The 18,400-nt window shown below is 39.7% G+C and overlaps 6 protein-coding genes across 10 annotated transcripts; 3 read left to right on the forward strand and 3 right to left on the reverse strand.

Annotated features, from left to right (window-relative positions):
• The first annotated feature begins 1,026 nt into the window (after positions 1-1,026).
• Positions 1,027-13,356, forward strand: LOC129596274 (cytochrome b5-like). The gene is made up of 4 exons (XM_055493509.1): positions 1,027-1,312; positions 1,469-1,636; positions 12,349-12,477; positions 12,914-13,356. Exons 1-4 carry the CDS (start codon positions 1,301-1,303, stop codon positions 12,947-12,949), a joined length of 345 nt encoding a protein of 114 aa, XP_055349484.1. The 5' UTR covers positions 1,027-1,300; the 3' UTR covers positions 12,950-13,356.
• LOC129596270 (uncharacterized) lies at positions 2,885-7,201 on the reverse strand. Of its 2 annotated transcripts, none has more exons than XM_055493503.1 (17): positions 6,117-7,201; positions 5,994-6,059; positions 5,839-5,934; positions 5,587-5,691; positions 5,334-5,389; positions 5,167-5,239; positions 4,816-5,057; positions 4,616-4,747; positions 4,520-4,565; positions 4,397-4,450; positions 4,267-4,341; positions 4,162-4,212; positions 4,064-4,105; positions 3,920-4,006; positions 3,803-3,835; positions 3,498-3,743; positions 2,885-3,395 (listed from the first exon to the last, which is right to left on the reverse strand). In XM_055493503.1, the coding sequence occupies exons 1-17, from the start codon at positions 6,127-6,129 to the stop codon at positions 3,244-3,246; spliced, it is 1,569 nt and encodes a 522-aa protein (XP_055349478.1). In that variant the 5' UTR covers positions 6,130-7,201; the 3' UTR covers positions 2,885-3,243. The 2 variants fall into 2 exon arrangements, with proteins under 2 accessions (XP_055349478.1, XP_055349479.1); XM_055493504.1 differs by having other exon boundaries at positions 5,334-5,386; positions 6,117-6,947.
• On the forward strand, positions 6,049-9,242 carry LOC129596269 (uncharacterized). The gene is made up of 2 exons (XM_055493502.1): positions 6,049-7,406; positions 7,631-9,242. Exons 1-2 carry the CDS (start codon positions 6,446-6,448, stop codon positions 9,217-9,219), a joined length of 2,550 nt encoding a protein of 849 aa, XP_055349477.1. The 5' UTR covers positions 6,049-6,445; the 3' UTR covers positions 9,220-9,242.
• On the reverse strand, positions 9,238-11,788 carry LOC129596271 (uncharacterized). Of its 2 annotated transcripts, none has more exons than XM_055493506.1 (7): positions 11,538-11,788; positions 11,370-11,486; positions 11,021-11,261; positions 10,507-10,836; positions 10,297-10,447; positions 9,715-10,221; positions 9,238-9,632 (listed from the first exon to the last, which is right to left on the reverse strand). In XM_055493506.1, the coding sequence occupies exons 1-7, from the start codon at positions 11,623-11,625 to the stop codon at positions 9,585-9,587; spliced, it is 1,482 nt and encodes a 493-aa protein (XP_055349481.1). In that variant the 5' UTR covers positions 11,626-11,788; the 3' UTR covers positions 9,238-9,584. The 2 variants fall into 2 exon arrangements, with proteins under 2 accessions (XP_055349481.1, XP_055349480.1); XM_055493505.1 differs by having other exon boundaries at positions 9,715-10,245.
• Positions 13,193-15,321, reverse strand: LOC129596272 (uncharacterized). 2 transcript variants are annotated; one of them, XM_055493507.1, is made up of 4 exons: positions 15,168-15,321; positions 14,696-14,898; positions 14,073-14,216; positions 13,193-13,579 (listed from the first exon to the last, which is right to left on the reverse strand). In XM_055493507.1, the coding sequence occupies exons 2-4, from the start codon at positions 14,873-14,875 to the stop codon at positions 13,508-13,510; spliced, it is 396 nt and encodes a 131-aa protein (XP_055349482.1). In that variant the 5' UTR covers positions 14,876-14,898; positions 15,168-15,321; the 3' UTR covers positions 13,193-13,507. The 2 variants fall into 2 exon arrangements, with proteins under 2 accessions (XP_055349482.1, XP_055349483.1); XM_055493508.1 differs by having other exon boundaries at positions 14,696-14,917; positions 15,168-15,312.
• Positions 15,322-15,752: 431 nt separating this feature from the next.
• On the forward strand, positions 15,753-18,011 carry LOC129596254 (uncharacterized). Of its 2 annotated transcripts, none has more exons than XM_055493484.1 (5): positions 15,753-16,018; positions 16,154-16,263; positions 16,759-16,911; positions 17,226-17,370; positions 17,461-18,011. In XM_055493484.1, the coding sequence occupies exons 1-5, from the start codon at positions 15,966-15,968 to the stop codon at positions 17,681-17,683; spliced, it is 684 nt and encodes a 227-aa protein (XP_055349459.1). In that variant the 5' UTR covers positions 15,753-15,965; the 3' UTR covers positions 17,684-18,011. The 2 variants fall into 2 exon arrangements, with proteins under 2 accessions (XP_055349459.1, XP_055349460.1); XM_055493485.1 differs by having other exon boundaries at positions 17,232-17,370.
• Positions 18,012-18,400: the final 389 nt, after the last annotated feature.

The raw sequence follows: 18,400 nt of genomic DNA on the forward strand, positions 1-18,400 counted from the left end.
GAGTACTACCGTAGATATTGTCATGCCAGGCATCCTGGCACCATATTTCGGCGCGCTAATACGAACATAAATTGACTGCGCTTTGTGTGGGTGGTTGCGTGTTCTTCGAATGGCGTCACTGTGAATTGGGAATATTTATTAAACTAATATATATACCTGTTGTGCCGTAATTTATTATGCAATGCGATATGCATAAAAAGTAACATGTTTAAAGACCTTCAGTTTAATATCTATCGCTAACCTTATTAAGTTTTTTCATTATTTTTCTTAAATTAATTATTATACAATTCCATCCCGAGAGAAGGATTCGATAAAATTGCTTAGATGACAAACTTATAAAACAAAAACATACAAAGTTGTACAGTAAATTTGCCCAAATTTTGAGTTTTTAAAATAATTCATGTTGTTTTTGCATATTTTTCATATGTGACATTAAACTTATTGTTAGCGGAAGAAAGATTCCGTGGCCGGTTTTTAATTAGTAGCCGTAACCCGATTTAATCCTTGGAATTCGGATTAAAGTTTATCGGGAAAAACTTTATCGGGAACTTTCCATACCGCTACTTTTGAAGGTCAATAATAATATTGTTATGAACAGCGTCATAAACACGCAAACATGACCTTGCTTGGGACAACATAAAAATTCAGTACAGTAATCGCAATTTCTGCATGCCCTGCAGGCTGCAGCTACATACTGTACGGTGCAAAAATCGTGTACGACCACACCGACGGTTTTGACAAATTTCCACCAATCCAAATCTTTGTTGATTTTTTCAAGTAATTTTTAGGTGCTAATGGTGGTAACAAAGCGTACATCCGCTCTACCGATAGATGCAAATGTGCACTTACTTAGTTTTCGAAAAACAACTTTTTCCGTAAGTTGTACCGGTATGCCCTTGCCTACTTAGATTTATATTTCAGTATACAGTATAGACCCAATGTTCTAAGCAGAACTACTCGTAATAGATGAAAGTACAATATGTAGCGAGCAGTGTGGCTACTGCATTTGCGGTATATCAAGTGCGTTTAACTTCGATGAAAAACCTGCTTTGCTGGTTTATCAGTGTTGCTTTTCCTCATACCCGGCGTTTACTTCCAACTTGATCGGCTGCTTAATAATTTTCTTTTCGAAATTAATACTTCCATTTGCGACCACGTAAAGTTTGCACTTGTTTACATTCTTTTATTTTCCCTTTTGCCAGGAAGTTAGCTTTGGTTTTTGACAAAGGCAAATTATGCGCTACTGTATTATTACTGTATAACTGGACCAGATGAAATTTTAATAGCAGGTTACCGAGTAATGGATATCAAGGTAAACTTCACTAATATTTTTCTTTTAGTATTTATCGTCATTATTTAAATAGTTTTACGCTTTAGTCATAATTTTCTCATGAAATTAATATCTCGCTGTAATGTCTAATGTCTAATTTATAATAATGCCTTCTGGTCGTCAATTTTTCGTTTCCAGCTTATACTTACCAAAGATGAGCCGTTCGGTGAACTACAACTGTCAGCAGTGAATCAAAAATCACCGGCATATTACACACTGAAAGAAGTTTCCAAACACTTTTCTTACGATTCTTGCTGGATTATCGTATGGAATCGCATATACAACGTAACGGATTATTTGCAACAGGTAAAATTACGAGCATCAGAGCATGCTACTGAGTATTGTACACTTGAAATCAAAGATGAGCTTGGCTAAGAGTGGAAAGCGCAGAGTATTTATCAGCAGTTTTGAATTCATTATTCACAAAAACTAACCAAATTTTAGAGAATGGGTTTGTTAATCTGTTTAATTTCATTTGTACAAGTTACAATATCAGTTTCTTTAACCTTCGATCCTGACGACTTAATCAATTTTACATTAGGGAAAATTATTGACTAAGACATTCGGTTTAATACGTATCCAAGAAAAAAATAATACCAAATGGGTTATTGAGTTTTCGGGATAACCAGTAACCATTGCGCAGGTGCATCTGGTTATAGCGCACAAATACTGTACCTATTTTTATATTGTATAACGGGGTTTATTAAAGTGATCCGAACTGCATTAAATGAATTCAAATTAAAAAATAGCCGATTGTGATTTGGTGCAGTGCTTGCAAAGAAAGAATACAGATGCTTACTAGAAAATTGTAGCTATTACTCTGTATATGCTGACTTCCAAAAAATCCCAAATAAAGCAAATCTGAATCTGATTTATGCAAATCTGAACAGCTCATTTACTTTGCGCTGACATTCCACTGTTGAATTGCGGAGGTGTGTCTCGTATACACCGGCAGCTTGCGGTCAACTTGCTTTCATGACCGGCACGAGATAATATGTGAGTTCTAATAATGAATAATCGATAATAATGAGAAAATATTCTACTATCATCATGTGATTTCGGTTAAAAAAGTCATTAGCGCTAAAACTGGTCGCTCAGATTTTGCCGAATTGTTGAAAGATACAATGTAGGACTAAATGGTCGCATAGCCCCATACCCAGCATTCTGTACGCAAGCGGTGCAGTGCACTTGTACGAAACGGATATTTTGAACTCAGTCGTACAGTGCACTGCGCTGCATTTGTACTGAATGTGGAGATGTTGGGTATGCGACCATTTTGTCCTAAGCTGTATCATGCGACTATCGTGACCGTCGTTAATCGAAAAATGTTCGTTTGTTGTTCATATCCCGCACGATAGTAATCGCAGAAAATTGATCAATTTTAGGCTATTTTATACTAAATTTTACGCAATTTCGAGTGTGGAATTTTTGTTCTGAATTGGTCTCCTAAAATTGCAGGAGAAGTATCGCACAGATGCGTTTTAGGGACTTCCGGTGTGTTTTTTCGGGATGAAACGCACATCATTTGCACAATATTTATGGCACATTTGCGAAAAAAAAATCATTTTTATTGCTGTTTTATTGCACTTCCAAAACACATGATTGTGCGTTGTACCGCTGTACAACGCGCGTATTCTAAACACACATCGATGTGTGTACCCAATAAACTCGGTATCCAGAAAAATAAATCTGTTAAATTAAACAAAAACGTTAAAAATAATAGTTCCACCGACAGTTTCACCAAAAACAAAACCAAACTTGGAAATCCAGATGTACTAAAAATCACGCTAAAAGCTTAAATGACCGAAAAAAACTGCGTTTCTCGTCAACAGTAAACTCAACTGAAATTCGGAATTAAAGTGTTTTGCTGATTAGGACAGCAACTAACAAAAATGGATATCCAGGAATTACTCTTATGGTAACAATTCTTTAGCGTCCTCCGCTTCAGCTACGGGCATGTTGCGAAACTGCACACGATATTTAGAGAAATGAGAACCAATTGTTTGTCCAAAGCTCTTAGGAACATCGCCAGGACACTGCGTGACCTTCAGTTTCGTAACAAAGTCTGCAAAGTAACAGGCACCTTAATAATAGAAAAACTACGTAAGACACGGATTTCCAAATTAGAAAGAGATTTTCGAAAAAGAAATTTGGCTGCAAAACTTACGCTCAATGGCTTTCAGCAAATTCGGATGCATCTTTGCGATACCGGCTCGCTCTGACGGCTTCTCTTCAGATAAAAAGCGTCGGACTCCTTCTTCTCCTCCCAGAAGGAAAGTAGCCAAGTTGCAGGCCAGATTCGCCTTTGATTTTGAACGATCCACCAACACCTGGAGATCCGAGCAGTCCACAAAAACGCCAGTATAAGGGGCGAGTTCACGCTTTTTTCCAGTTTTGACCAAATATGGATATTCTAAAGAAATTTCATTTCAGGATTTTCAAATATTTACTTAGAAAACTTGCAAATCATACCATTTCCCGCAAGCGACTTCTTTGGAAGTAATTCTATCAAAATAACGGTAGTTTTAATGGAAGAAATGACAGAACGTAATCTCTGTGCATCTCACAAAGTCTTTGCTAAACTTTTACCGTTAGAGCTACCGGAAGTTGACGAAAACGAAGGCGTTCGTCGTTTGCGGTCCTTCTTATGCTTTCGACGACGTTTCTTTTCGCGTCCTGTGGAGGGCATTTTAGGAATAAAAACACGAATGTGGATTTCCAAAAATTAAATACCTTTAGATGAATCACGATGCTTTCGTTTATGACGTTTAGAACCTACGAAAACATTATCTGCAAAATTGAACAAATTTAACTAAAACTGCCAGTTTTACTTTCGTCAGAGTCCGACTCCGATGAACTGCTTGTATCGCGCTTTCTTTTCTCTGCAATGGAGTAATCTTTTCATTCTTCTACACTTGTATGCGTTATTCTCGTACTCTTATGACGACGTTCCTTTGGCTGTTCTTTGGATGGTTCAGGAAATCCAGGCAAAATGTCTGACGGATTTTTTCCTGCACCCAGAAAAAAGGTGAAGCTGACAAAAAAATCTGAAATGGTACAACTAACCCGCTGTATTTTGTTCTTTATCAGCTCGCATTTCTGGAAATCCGGGCGTTTTAACTTAAAAAAAAATAACATTAAAATAGTTTTGTTGTCAGGCTATATGGCAATAAGTTCTTCGGCTCATACCACCAGCTGAAGGAACAGTTTGACTGGGAGCGGCTAACGATGGCACCTACAACGAAAGATACTGCACATGTTCAATTAACTTTGTAATGAAATTACCTGAGGTAGTGCGCGGAACAGAGAACGTGGCTCAGGAGGAGGAGCCAACAAACCACCGTTGGCATTCGCCACATTGCGCAGTAGTGCCTGTGTTTCTTTCTTGTTCTTTTCAGCGGAACTGGTCCTGTCTTCCTAAGGGAGTTTAAGGAAAGTTGAAATAAACTTTTCTAAAGATATTGTTGCCACGCAATAAATATTACCCAAGATTTTTCAAATTTATCTTTCAAAGAAATCGCATGAGCGACCGTATTGCAAATAGCCAGGATTTCCGACAGGTACGTGCGATCATCATACGTTGCCAGAAGACGGTCGCCCAATGTGAACCCGTCGTCCGCAATTCTTCCCACAGAGGCGGCGTCCGGAAAAATAGGATCAGTGTCGAAGTCCAGAGAGGATTTCAGTGCCACGATGTTGTCGCCTTTGAAGCGAATCACTAGTGTTTCTGCAATCAACTGTTATCTGAAAGCTTAAGCATGCTATTTGACGATTTACATGTAGAAATTAAGAAGTTGGATTTCCAGGTTGCTATCTTCAGGTTGGCGCGTACTTACGTTTCCTCTCAACCAGCAACTGCACAGCTTTCTCGAAGTTATCGGTCTGCTTTGTCGGAACACCCTTGTGGAGCTAAGTTCAGAATTTATCAAACGTTATTAGACAGTCCGATATTAGCGAGGAAATGCCACGAAGTTACTCGTATGTAAAAAAAGCGAAACAAAACCTGGACATCCACTGAATTTGTGCCCGAGTCGCCGTTTTCGTTTTCCACTGGACCTGCTTAACAGTGTTAAAATAAATCGATGCCAACAAAATTGGGGCATACGATTTTATAATTACGTACTGAAATACAGCACAAATACATGACAACACGCTAATCAGGCTACATCGAGAAAGGATGTTACGTTTTTGTTACTTAGTTCAAAAAGATGTTACTTACTTCGAAAAAATGGAGAGCATATAGAAAATTAACTTACGAGTGATGGATTTCCGAGCTTCAATAGATTTCGCCATATCTACAAGGCTTTTCATAGGAGTGAAGTCGGGTTTCGTAGATACCTTTGGCTGTTTCCGGACCAAACCTGGAATAATTCACATAGCTGCACCAATATGTCAAATTCTCAACAAATTTCCCGGGATTTCCCAGTTTAAAAACATTGCCAGTGATAAGTAACAGAGAGAAGTTGAACTTCCAGGTTATCTATTCTGTTCCAAAAAAACAGTCTTACCATTTGCGGGCTTAGCTTTCGTTACGGAAACTGCAAAGCCTTTGAGCTTGGATGGCTCTTTAACAGGACGAGCTGGGCGCTTACCGGAGGTTTTCTCTAAAATTTAAAAGAATTAACGTTCCACCATGCTTCACCGTTCTAAGTTTACAACAAACCAGTTGGTGGTTTATTCGTTTTCCTGCTTTTGTTCTTTTCTTGGATTTCCAGATTCTCGTTCTCGTCTACAAAGAAAAAACGTGGTGATATGCTAGCACTCGTGATACCAAACGTTTAATTACCAGAATCCGACATGTTTAATGACCAAAATATGGGATGGGATACGCATTCAGGAAGAAACAGGGGGGAAATAAGCGTGTTACTGTGGCTTGAACTTGGAACAACTAATTCACGTTTGCAACCGTTCCGTTGTCAGCTCGATTAAATGAACGCGAATGAACGCTTGCAGCAAAACCTCTGAACCGTTTGAATTGATGCGACCAATCAGAACAGAGAGGCGATCTTCGCGATGACGTTTTCATAATTCAAATTATATTTGGTAATTTGTGAATTCTTTGGTATTCTGTAAGTTGTATTATTTGTGAAACTTCATGTTGGAATTCCCAGAGCAATGAGTAAACGACCCAGAGTTTATTATAATTCCCATCTTCATGATCCCTCCAAGGAGATCACTGCACGGCAGAAGCGCCAGATCGAAAAGAGCCGGGAAAGAAAGCTTGTGGCAGGCGGAGAGCATTGCCTGGACAACTTATTACCTACTGTTGAACAACCTTGGATTTCCGACGAAAGCGACGATTCTGCCGATTCAAACGATGTATCTGATAGCGAAACAAATAGCAGCTATTCAGAAACAGAGCCCGAAGACTTGGAAAATGGAGATTGTGATAGCGATCCTGCCAAACTGGGACACGAGCGTTTGGACGCCCCGCTCTTTGAAGGCTCGCCCATGTCACTCGGCGAATACATCCAGATTCAGCTGACGTTTGCGCGACGTCATAATTTATCCCGGCAAGCCACGATTGGATTATTCCAGAAAGACGCGTTAGTTCTGCCAATTGATAACAGGGATTTCCCAGATTCGTGGTTTAAACTTACAAAATTGCTCAATGGATATCTGTCCAATTATTGCGTGCATTATATTTGTCCGGAGCATCAGTGTTATCTCGGATTTCCAGCAATGGATGAAAATGAATTACAATGTCCAACCGACCACAAAATGATTTTCGTCAAAGATGAGTGCGTAAAGAAACTGTTTTATTTCACGACGATATCTGTTGCCGAGACGTTGCGAGTCTTTTTAAAAGCAAATTACCGTAAAGTCAAATTTGATTTTCAACCGAATTCTGAAGGGGAAATCCTAGACTTGAGTGACGGTTTGATGTATCGATGTCACAAAGAGAACTATGGAGCCGGCTGCCGGTCAATTTCCCTGTCAATTCATTTGGACAACGTCGCTCCTCATAAAGGAAAATCCGCCAACAAAAAGACGTGCTATGTCGGGCAGTTTACCATTAACGAAATGACAAGTGCGGATCGGCAAAGGCATGTGTTTCCTTTTCTTATATATTGTGGTAAGTTATTTTGCAGTTACAGATGTTCGTCTGTAATTTTTAAAAACTTTTTTTATCAAATTAAGTTGTTATTAAGGAAAGTTTAACTAATTGTGTAATTATGTTTGGTTATCTTATTAAAGTTCGCTGGTCATCTTTAGCTTTGATTTACAATTAACCATTCTTTGTTATTTTAAATAAATATTACATGCAGCATTTGAATAAAAATAATATGGCAATTGCAGGACGTAGTATGCCGCCGCGGGAGACGTTGCTCGCACCTTTCATTGCGGAGATGAATCAATTGATGATACATGGTTTAGATTGCGAGATACAGGGAAATCCAGCATTAATAAAAGTCTTTCCTATATTATTTCCATGCGATACAGTAGAGCGCAATCGCCTTATGGAGATAAAGGGACACACCGGATATTACAGCTGTACAACATGCTGTCAAAAGGGGAGCCATGCCGGAACGCATATATTTGAATATACGAACGATTTACCTTTACGGCGGCATGAAGAGCACATGAAGCTGGCGAGAAAGGCGGCCAACTACAATAAGAACGAGAAAAAGAAAATGGAGGATCAGCTGTTGGGCGTCAGAGGAATGTCTGTACTGTGTGCCCTCTCCCTTCCGGTTGCCAATTTTCCTAGGAGTTTTCCGTCTGATTTTTTACATTTGATTTGTGAAGGAATTTTCAAGACCATGCTGGAATACTGGATCACAAACAATTTCTTGGATATCCAGGCTTCCGATTGGTCGTTATCTTTGTGCAGGCCCCACTTATGTGTGAAACGTTTGGTACGTTCTATAGCAGAATACCATACGCAGTTTAATGGTGGCGAGCTGATGTTCTTGTTGCTGTTTTTCGGACCTGTGGCATTCAACGGAAATTTGACGCTTAATTTGTACGTTCATTATCTGAAACTAGTGCGCCTCTGCCACTTTCTACTGAGTGACAATCTGCGGTCACAGCTGCTTCCTGCGCTAGATTTGGAGGTACATAATTTTATCAGGGATTTCCAAAGTATATACGGAAAAGAAAAAATGGGATCCAACGTACATCAGCTGCTGCACATTGTTGGCCAGATTGAAGACTGGGGTCCAGTTAATCACTATTGGACATTCCAGTTCGAGGGAAACATTGGATCCATCACGAAACGTATCCATGGCAGTCAACACCTGAGTAAAGAAATTGCAAAAACAGCCACTTTGGCCTTGTGTGAAACGTGCCTGGAGAGCGATTTTGGAGGCGGCAGCACGGCAGAACGTGACCTTTTTCGCAGCGGATTAAAAAATTCTCAGCAAAAAAAGGGAGCCATAATTGTTTATTCATCGGCAACATTCGCAGTTCTGAATGGTGTGATTATAAAGGAATTATCATTTGTGAAACGATTCCCGGATTTCCATGCTATGACCGTGGCGATACTTAAAGGTGCCGTGGGAGACGATTTTACCATTTTGGGATTTTCGCAGTCTTGTGTGGTCGACTCCGGTTTCACCTGTAAGGCCGAAAATACGGAAAGCGCAGGCCGGAACTCGTCTTTTGTTTTCACATCCGCTAAACAGATTGTTTCAGTGGTGTGGAGTGTTGCTGTGGAAGATAACACGGAAAAGGTTAAAATTTTTTTAATCGGAAAATCTTATGAGTATAACTATTCTGTGTTATTTTTAAATGACCCGGATTTCCCAGTATTTTTTGATTTAAGTGATCGCTTTGAATACGTTGCTGTACCATCAACAGATGCCGTTTGTGCTATCATGAAGTGTAGTACTGGATTACGAGTTACTGTTGCCAAGATTCCCAGTTGTTTGCATTCAGACTTGTAAATTTGAAATAAAATAAAATCAAAACTGAAGTTTTTTTTCCCGGTTTCCAAAGGCCAATTCCACAAGTAAAAGATCAAATCATAGCAGATACACGCTTCAGCAACATCTTACATTCCAAAAATCAACTTCAATTCAGTCAACAACTGAATCAATTCAGTTATTTCAGTACGCAACGAAGTAGCATGAAATCACAACAAAAGTAAAGTACAAGCTGTAGTCAGTGCACACAGTGCAAGAAGTATAAAAGCATTCAAGATCATTTAGTAAATACATATCATCATGGAAATCCGCGAATCCGAGGTTTGCATCATGGCCGAATAAAAGCAGCGTAAAGGAAACCAAACTCCAAACTAGTCCAGGATTTCCTAGTAGTAATGGTTCTCGTAATAGTAGGTCATTCTCTCCTGGTAGATCTAAAATCAGACAAAATACTAATAAGTTTGCATTCCAGATTTAACTTAAAATTACAATACTGAATCAAACGTAATAACTTACGCTTCCACGACTCTGACCGCTTTCACCAGAGCAAACAGTTCCGCTTTCACTAGCCGTGTCACTAGTATCCCGTTGTCCAGTCGAAACAGTTTTCCCGCTGGAATCAGAAGCGTTGCTGGTGCTGGAGGTTTCTTCATCATCGGAAAACTCGCTACCGTCGGACGAGTCGCTGACGTCCGAAGCCTCACTCTCGCTGTCCGGCAGATCGCGCACAACCGGTTCAGCAGGCATGGCGATGCGCCAAGAGAAGTACGCCGAGTGGACAGGTTTGCCGCTGCTTGCAGTGAGGATGTACTCTGTTTTCAGCGGCACAACCCTTCCGTCTTTCTTAAAAACATTCAACATCATCCCGGAAATCCAGGGACCACGCGGCTTACGCTGCAGCATTCCACTGCTAACCCGACAATCATACGCTGCATGGATGTTTGGGCAGACGACGCGGTGGTTCCAGTAATTCGGATTATCAAAATCCTCGTCGTGCCCTCCCGTCAGCCAAGGGACCATGCACTGATCACACAGCCGATATTCTTCCTAAATTCAGGAAATCCAATCCAAAATATTTATAATGTTTTATTCGCATACCATGGTGCGGGAATCGTGCAGGCGCAGTTTAGTCATGCGTCGCGTGTCCCGCAGCAGATCGTACACTTTGCGAAACACCGCCCAAGCCGGCCCTTGAAACACCTGACTTCCACCACGCGCTAACTCTTCACAAAGTCTTGGATATCCAAGTCTACAAAGAAAACTGGTCACAAAAGTGACGACAGACTGTGTTTGCTCCGGAGATGTTACCGGTCGGCAATCTTCATCGCGGTTGGCCGCTGGCCACGCAGTATCAGTGGAACCAGTAAGGAGCTCAGGTGGTGCTCAACATCGTAGTAGACAGGCTTGGATGTGCCAACGAAACCAGCCACTACTTTCTTATCCACAATATGATTCACCCGCATCAGATCCATACCAGCTGGGCAGACCATTTCTGCATACAGATCGACGTCGAACCCCCCACGCAGCAGGAAAAATCCAAAGCGCATCACCTGCCCGTGCTTAAGATTCCCGTAAGAAAACGCTTTGAACAGGCATTCCGGGATGTCCGGAAGTCGCGTTAAGTCCGAGTGAATGTAACTGCAATATCACAAAACACATGCTTGGAAATCCACGTGAATAACATTAACAACAATAGTAATTATAACGGTTGTGTATCACGATATATAATAATTAACGCTTCCGTATTTTACCCCTCTGCGCTTGTAATTATATAATTCATTTTAACTGCAGCGGGCCAGGATATTAATTTCATAATACTCACTCGAACACAACCTGCAGCAACCGCAAATGGTAGATCGTATCGTAGTAAAATTCAGCTGTGCCTCCATTGAGCATTCCAGCAAATTTCGGCAGGACTTTCTTCAGCAGGTACATCTTCAGTTGAACGGGTTCGGGCAGCACCTGGCGGATACGATTTTCAACCTCCCTCAAAGCATGAGCCGACGAAAACACATCACTGTCTTGGAAATCCAGGGAAGAAAAAAGGCTTCGTTCTGTGTTCACTGAAACATTTAAGTACACTGTCAGTTGACGGCTAATATTCCATGACATTAGATCAGACAGTAAATTAAAAAAGACAGCAACAAAGTGAAAAAGGTCATTTTCCTTACCATGTGGCACTACATACAAATGTGCCCATCGAGCTTTCAACATCGTTCCAGGAAATCCAAGCTTTTCCATATCTTCTGCTGATTCGATCATCGCCCAGTTATGGGGCAGATCCAGCACTAAAAAATGGCATTCAACACACAAAAAGAAACCAAAACCAATATACGTACCAGGTTTTTTCACGGAGTTTGCAGACATGAACACGCGAGTGCTCGTGTGGAAGCCATAATCGCGTTGTTCTTCAGGTAGGTCGGTCATTGTGAGATGCTCACTACATGCACTCACGCAGAAACAAGAAACCACAAACAAACACACGTTTCTAGAGTTAAAAACAATCAAGTAAGAATGAAAATCAGAAAATCTGACCAAATCAAACGATATTCTAGGGTCTTCAAACGAGTCTAAAATGTAGGAAAGTTCCCGCACGTGAAGAACTAAAAAATTGGCTTTTGCAGAAGTCAAAATTCCACGTGCGGTATGAATGCGCGTATGGTGCTGTCGCCACAGGGCGGGTGCAGTGCTATCATGCGGGCATAGTATTAATTACACTAACAGTGCACCAACCCACAAGTAAGTAAAGTTCTGTAAGAACTATGAAAACAAGCTAATAAACCATATTACAGCAGCAAGAAAACTTTTTTTGTGCTGTACAGCGTCCCTGTTAGAGTTTATAAGTATGTACAGCAGCCGCTTATGTGTTGGCAAAAGAATTGTAATTATCAGTGGACTAATGGGAAGAAATGCAGCACTCTTGTGCAAATTGCGATTCGAATTGCTTTTGAACGGGAAAACGGTAAAGCGAAATTGTTCGTGTACAAAAAAGCGAGTTTTGATGTACATAACTAGTCCAGCTAACAAAAATCAATGGCGAGTTGTAGAAAAGATGTTACAAACTCTAAAAAAGATGTTTCATCCTGGAATTATATAACTTTCATCCTGGAATTATATAACTTGTGCACCAAATTATGCACTTATTGGCAGCATCCAGGCGGAATGGAAATAATTCTGGAATTCGCCGGTAGCGATGCCACATCTGCTTTTATCGATAAAGGTCACTCCCGAGTGGCTGTTGAAATCCTGGAAGACTATTACATTGGTGAACTGACACCGGTAAGTGGTGTACAGTAATATACTAACATAATTGCGTTATATCTTAATCTATATATATATATATTTATTATCGTGGGTTTAATAATTATGTGCTCAAGTTTATTATCTATACTAGTACTTGTGTTGTATGTGCGTGTCTAGTTTAACTTACACCGTTCTGGATTAATCAGCAAACAGTTTTGCACACAATAAGCCGTGGTTGTTTAAATACATTGTTTTATTAATGCTTACGAGTTAACTGTACAGATATACTATGTATGTGCGTGTGAGTAATGCATATCTTGTTACAACAAAGAATGATTTAAGTGACCGCTTGATTTCACCCAATCAACAAAGGCCATAGATAGTATTACTAAACCTTCAGGTTTAGTAATATTATGCATAAGCATATAAACTTCTAAAATAACTGCTGATTATCGGTATTTGCAATTTACAGGAAGATCGCCTGTATCCAGATTATTCTTCACCGTAAAATTGATGGCACCTTTGATGGCACGTTGCTCAACCGAATGCAGAAAACCGACAATCTACCTCCCGGCATTTGTAAACTGGGAAACCAACACTCTGTGTCATCGAATAGAGCCGTCCATTAGCCTCCAGGTCGTGATTTCACTGCATTTCTGAACTCGGCCTTGAAAACGTTGGCCAAATGTATGTACAAAACGTGCTAACGTTTTTCAGCAAATGCCCGTGATTCAAGCTAGCTAAATCCATATCGATAATATGACGATTATTTAATGCCAATTTATGGCAAAGTCTTATTCATTTCATGTTGTACGATATCTTTGAAATCTGTAATAGCTATAAATCTTCTGGAGCTCGATGTATCGAGACGTTTACTTTTGTACAGTCGACTGAATGCAACATAAAACAACGCCACACGGCGACAAATGCAAAGAAAATAGAAATGTTTTCCCACTTTAAGCACGCTTTACAATTAGATATGACATAGTGTATGCACCACCATTGTTTTCGCTAATTTCACTCACACCATTAATATCTGTATATCCTGAAAACAGTAGTGACACGATCAAACAAGCGTACGATGCATGCGGTAGCGCCACGGCACTTCGGCATTCCGGCATCGTCGGTCAAATTTCTCCTACAAAAATTACAACAGTCAAAAAAATCGAAGCGCTGTTTTTAAAACTTTTTGCAAAAGATTTTATTCCAGCAATGCTTTGTGGTCGCTCAGCTGTCGCGCAAACTATGAACAAGTTAGAAAAACCCTACGAAAATCGTAAATGACTATCCCGACATTCTAACACAAGTTACAAGGAAGCCGTCAATAACTTCATAACGCGATTTTGTGAAAACGATCCAAAACATAACCGCAATACTCCCTTATTATTAATTAGCAGAACTGTTAGCGCTGAAAACTAGTAAAAAATTCCTCCTTGCATTCAGTGCTAATACGTCTGAGACTCTGAGTTTATAATTGTAAAAGCGAATCATCTTAAAAGTAACAAAGCTTTTTTGCATAGTTGTGACTTGTGTGTAAACATGAGTATCACAAAACACCAGAAAACATACCAATAACACTGAGCATAACAATTTAATATAGCACAAGACGTTTTAAATCTATCAAGCGTTACCTGCGTATAAAAACTGTGATATCCAAGGACTGTGACTGGGAAGATGAACGAGAAGAAGAAAATCATGAAGTTAGCCTTGTTTGGTTTGAAGTAGTGGTAATAATCAGCACGTGTCGCTGTGAAACGCTGCATCATAGGATCAAACTGGAAATAAAAATCCTGCTAAGCAAAAAAGCGAAGAACAACAAGAAAAAAATATTCCCAATTCCCACTTAACGAACCATAAAGCTACACCACTAAACCCGAAAATATTCACGTATTAAGAATTCTGCAAAATCGAAAACAGAAAATTCCAGCGTGATACGTAAAACGCATGTTGCTGCAAAAGGTTTGAACCTTTCGCAGCAATAAAATTTAAGCCGCTTAAACAAAAAAATTCAGACCTTTTTCAAATAAAATCATATCATTATTATGCTGAAGAATGAAGACTTAAAAATATACACTAAAAAAAGTTTTTTGCACTGCCGATTCACATGAGCAATTATCAAAACTAAAATTTTAATTAGGGTATTTAGATGCGCAGATACAGATAGTTTTATTTAAAGAGATACAGTTATGAATATCAATTTATACTACAGCAAGCATTAGGAAGAAACAAACAGAAACTGGAAAGTCACACGTACGACTGTGCCGCCTTCGACCGACATATTCTTCCAGGGATTGTACAGCGTGCGAAAGTATTCATTCTTCAGGTTGGCCCGACGTTGGGCGCGCTCTTCAATGATCTGCAGTTGTTCCGATGTTAAGTTATACTGCTCGGGCCTGCCCCATTCTCCCACTTGAGAACCACTATACCGCTGCATTTCTCCGTTTGGCGTACTCCAATCTGCAGAAAATCGACGTCACTGCAAACCATCCATGTCTGATCACATGCAAATATATAACCGGTCAAATGTTATACCAATCAACAATAGTTAGAGAAAAATCTGTCCCAATTTGGAATGTTTAGAGAATAAAGAGCTGAGAGACCGTGAGAGCCAATAAAAAGGAATATGATGGCAAAATGAAAATCCAAAGATTACCTCCGACTAACTGACTAACTGACACGAACTACAGATCCTGCTAAGTATGCCATGCAGTACTGCACAATTTTACCTGACTTCCGTTTCAGTGAGGATTAAAAAAACTATTCCATGCAAATCACGCTACCACGACATGGATAAATTCCAAAAAACTCAAAAAATTAATTAAAAATCTCGAAACACAAATCACGTTTGAAAGTTACTGAAACCCAAACAGGAAAATCAGATGCATGGATACAGGGAATGATCATTGCAGACTTCAAATACGTTTTTTGAACTGCGCGCGGGTACATCCGCCGAACCGCCCGCACGCTGCTATGGTCTGGATTACTTTAAGATCTTACAAAAACTTTTAAATTGCAAACGGTTTGCGAAATTTTGAATTTTATAATACTGATGCAAATACGAACTTTGTGCCAATTCTGAATCGTTTTTTAGTCAGCCTTTAAAACATAGCGCTACTGCAATTTGGGCTGTTTCTTCCGGAAGTCACTCTCGCACTAAGGATTCATTACATTGCGCCAGGTTTAAGTGCTATTTATTCGTGCGCGAACTTACGTTTGTGAAGTTGCAAACATTCCCCGTTCTTACAAAAGCCAGTCAAGGCTCGAGACAAAGCTTTACGTTTGCGAACCTTGGCTGGCTTTGGCTGGCTTTGCTACGCGTATTATTCATTTATATTCATTCTGTAAATTTCTTTCAGCAAAATTAATTTAGCTATTTTTATGTTTTAAACTTCTATGATTTTCGTAGTTTGTGGTCTGTTGCATTGTTCTTTCATAGGTGCCTCTTCAGAACCATTTACAACTTGCTCGTGAAGTAAGGGAAGCTAAAATCTTTGTTGTGCGGAGATTCTTGTGGAACGGCCAAAATGCCACCGAAAAAAGCTGCGTCCACTGCGAACAAATCTCGGACTGGAAACAAGTATGCATTTTTAATTTTTTATGGAATTTTATGAACCAGTTAACAGTAAAAAGTTAGCCATATTAGCTGGTGCTTTTGTTGACGTTGGCTGGGATATACGCTCTGTAATAGTGTAATGTGAGAGTTGTTTGGCAGAACTGGCTCTCGCATCGTCAGCAAGATCGCGGATAAACCCGAACTCTCAGAGAAGAACAAGATGCTGCTGGATCGTTTGGTGCAATTCCAGGAAACTTTAAAGGGACAAAGTATGTCTGGGCCGTTGGTATTTTTGTGCTGTCGGATTTACATGCTTTTCGAAGTCAGTTCAAAATTACCGTATCTTCGTACCTATTACTACCTAAGTTTCGTCACAGACAATCAGGATAATGATACTGTAAGTCAATAAGTGCTTTTATTGTGTTACCGGTTACCCTAACGTTTACCTATACGTTTTGGCAGTTCGTACATTTTTATTATTTGCTCAAATGCATGTGATCATCATTGCTTAATATATCGGAATATTGACTTGTGAGTTGATTTGCATTCGGTTAATAATTAAATTTTTGTTTCAGATTTATATATCTTTACAATTCGTACAGATACCGATACACGATGATTTCTCGATTCTTCCTGATGCTTTTTTTTATTCGTTACCGACGTTACATAGTGTTTCGCTCCGTAATAAGCAAATATTTTGATGAAAACTGGTGACTGGGCAGCTGTTTGTCGTTCACCGTCTAATTATTGCTGTATGTTTACAGTGGACAAAAATCAAGCAGAGCACGAAGAGAGAATGAAAAAGTTAGATGAAGAAGAGGAAGCTGCTTTTCAGAATGCCTGCCGAAAATACACCGAAGAGCAGCTGAATATGACTTGCCCGGAATTCGAGCGGTTTCTGGAACAACAAGAAGCTGGTGGGTTGAACTGAACAGATGGTACAGTCACATATGTAAAAATCACCAAACAACGATTTTAAGGTTTGGCTGAGTGCTGTGTCACTTATGTGTGGTGCTAGTAAACTGTTTTATGCACACTGGTTTAAATCTATAGGTATCTATTTATTACGTTTAAATCAGTTCATGAATAGTAAGGATATGTGCCATGTGGTATTGATATTTACTAAATCTGTTTTGGTATTTAGCAGTTTAGGTATTTACTAACTCAGCAAATTAGGTTTTATACTGAACAATTGTTTGGTTGGACAGTTTGTATATCCCGTTTATTTTAGTTGCAGTTGTTGAATCCAAAAACGAAGCGAACGTTCCTCCGCAGAACATCGAAGGCCCGCAGCATCCTGAGCATAATGTGTACGACATTGAAAATGAATTTTCAGCCCCGGAAGTCGTCAAAGTTCGCCTCAACTTTGGCAAAAAGTACGGTTTGAAAGCATTTTCATTTATTCACATGCCTGGAATAGACATTCTGCTTGATGAAATTTATGGCTTGTCATCTCACTTTTGCAGGAGCAAACAGAAGAAAGCATCAGAAGCTCGCAAATCCAAAGCCAAACCCCGGCGCCCGTCCTTTGCGAATCAATTTGTCACTCCGACGACTTCGGCTAGTGCCTTGCGCCGTTTTGTGCCCAAATTTATGAAGAGCGGCATTAAGGAAAGTCAGCCCCGAGCGGCACGACCCGGCGAGATTGTCCTTTCGGAGAATGGCAGTCCAGTTTTGTTCCGGATATGACATCAAAATTGGCTGTAAGGAACATTGAAGAAACATTTTAAAAGGCTTTTTGTGTCGAATCTCGGTCCTGAGTCAGTGAGTGTACACGATAAAAGACACCAGCGTTTCATATGATTACTTTAATGAGTTTTATGGATCTTAAACTTGTATTTGCGAAGCAGTTTGACAGGAGAATCTGTATAAACTAATTTGCTTCTTTTCGTGCAAGATGTTTCAAAATGGTTTAGCAGTAAAACTTGCAATGATTGTTTTCGTTTTTGGGGCAGATGATAGTGGAAGTGCCTGTACATTTTTTTGCGAATTTCGAAAAATGAATCGTGTGAATTCTTCTCATGGATGCGCTTTAGTCACGGGCTGCAACGTTTATCAATGATTGCGATTTATTTTTTAAACACGAACGTCTCGGCGCACGACCGAATAATACTCTCCGCTTACAAGTTAGTCGCTTACTGATGCGCGATGCTGATAATTTGATAATTACCGCAGTTTCCGGTGATAACGGTCAATATAAAAACGCAAAAATAACAATTGTGAATTCGCTTTATAAGCAGATTTTTTCTGCTGATGAGGTGATGTCATCCCCTCGACACAGGACACTGAAAATAAAGAAGGCTGCAATATTTACATAAGGTGAATATGTTCTGCTTATCGGTCATTCAAATCAATATGATCTCATCCAAAAATAAAAGCCGCCTCATTCATTAAATCGGTGCAACT

The sequence above is a fragment of the Paramacrobiotus metropolitanus genome, unplaced genomic scaffold (genome assembly GCF_019649055.1).
Source record: "Paramacrobiotus metropolitanus isolate TYO unplaced genomic scaffold, Prichtersi_v1.0 Parri_scaffold0000087, whole genome shotgun sequence".
Taxonomy (NCBI): domain Eukaryota; kingdom Metazoa; phylum Tardigrada; class Eutardigrada; order Parachela; family Macrobiotidae; genus Paramacrobiotus; species Paramacrobiotus metropolitanus.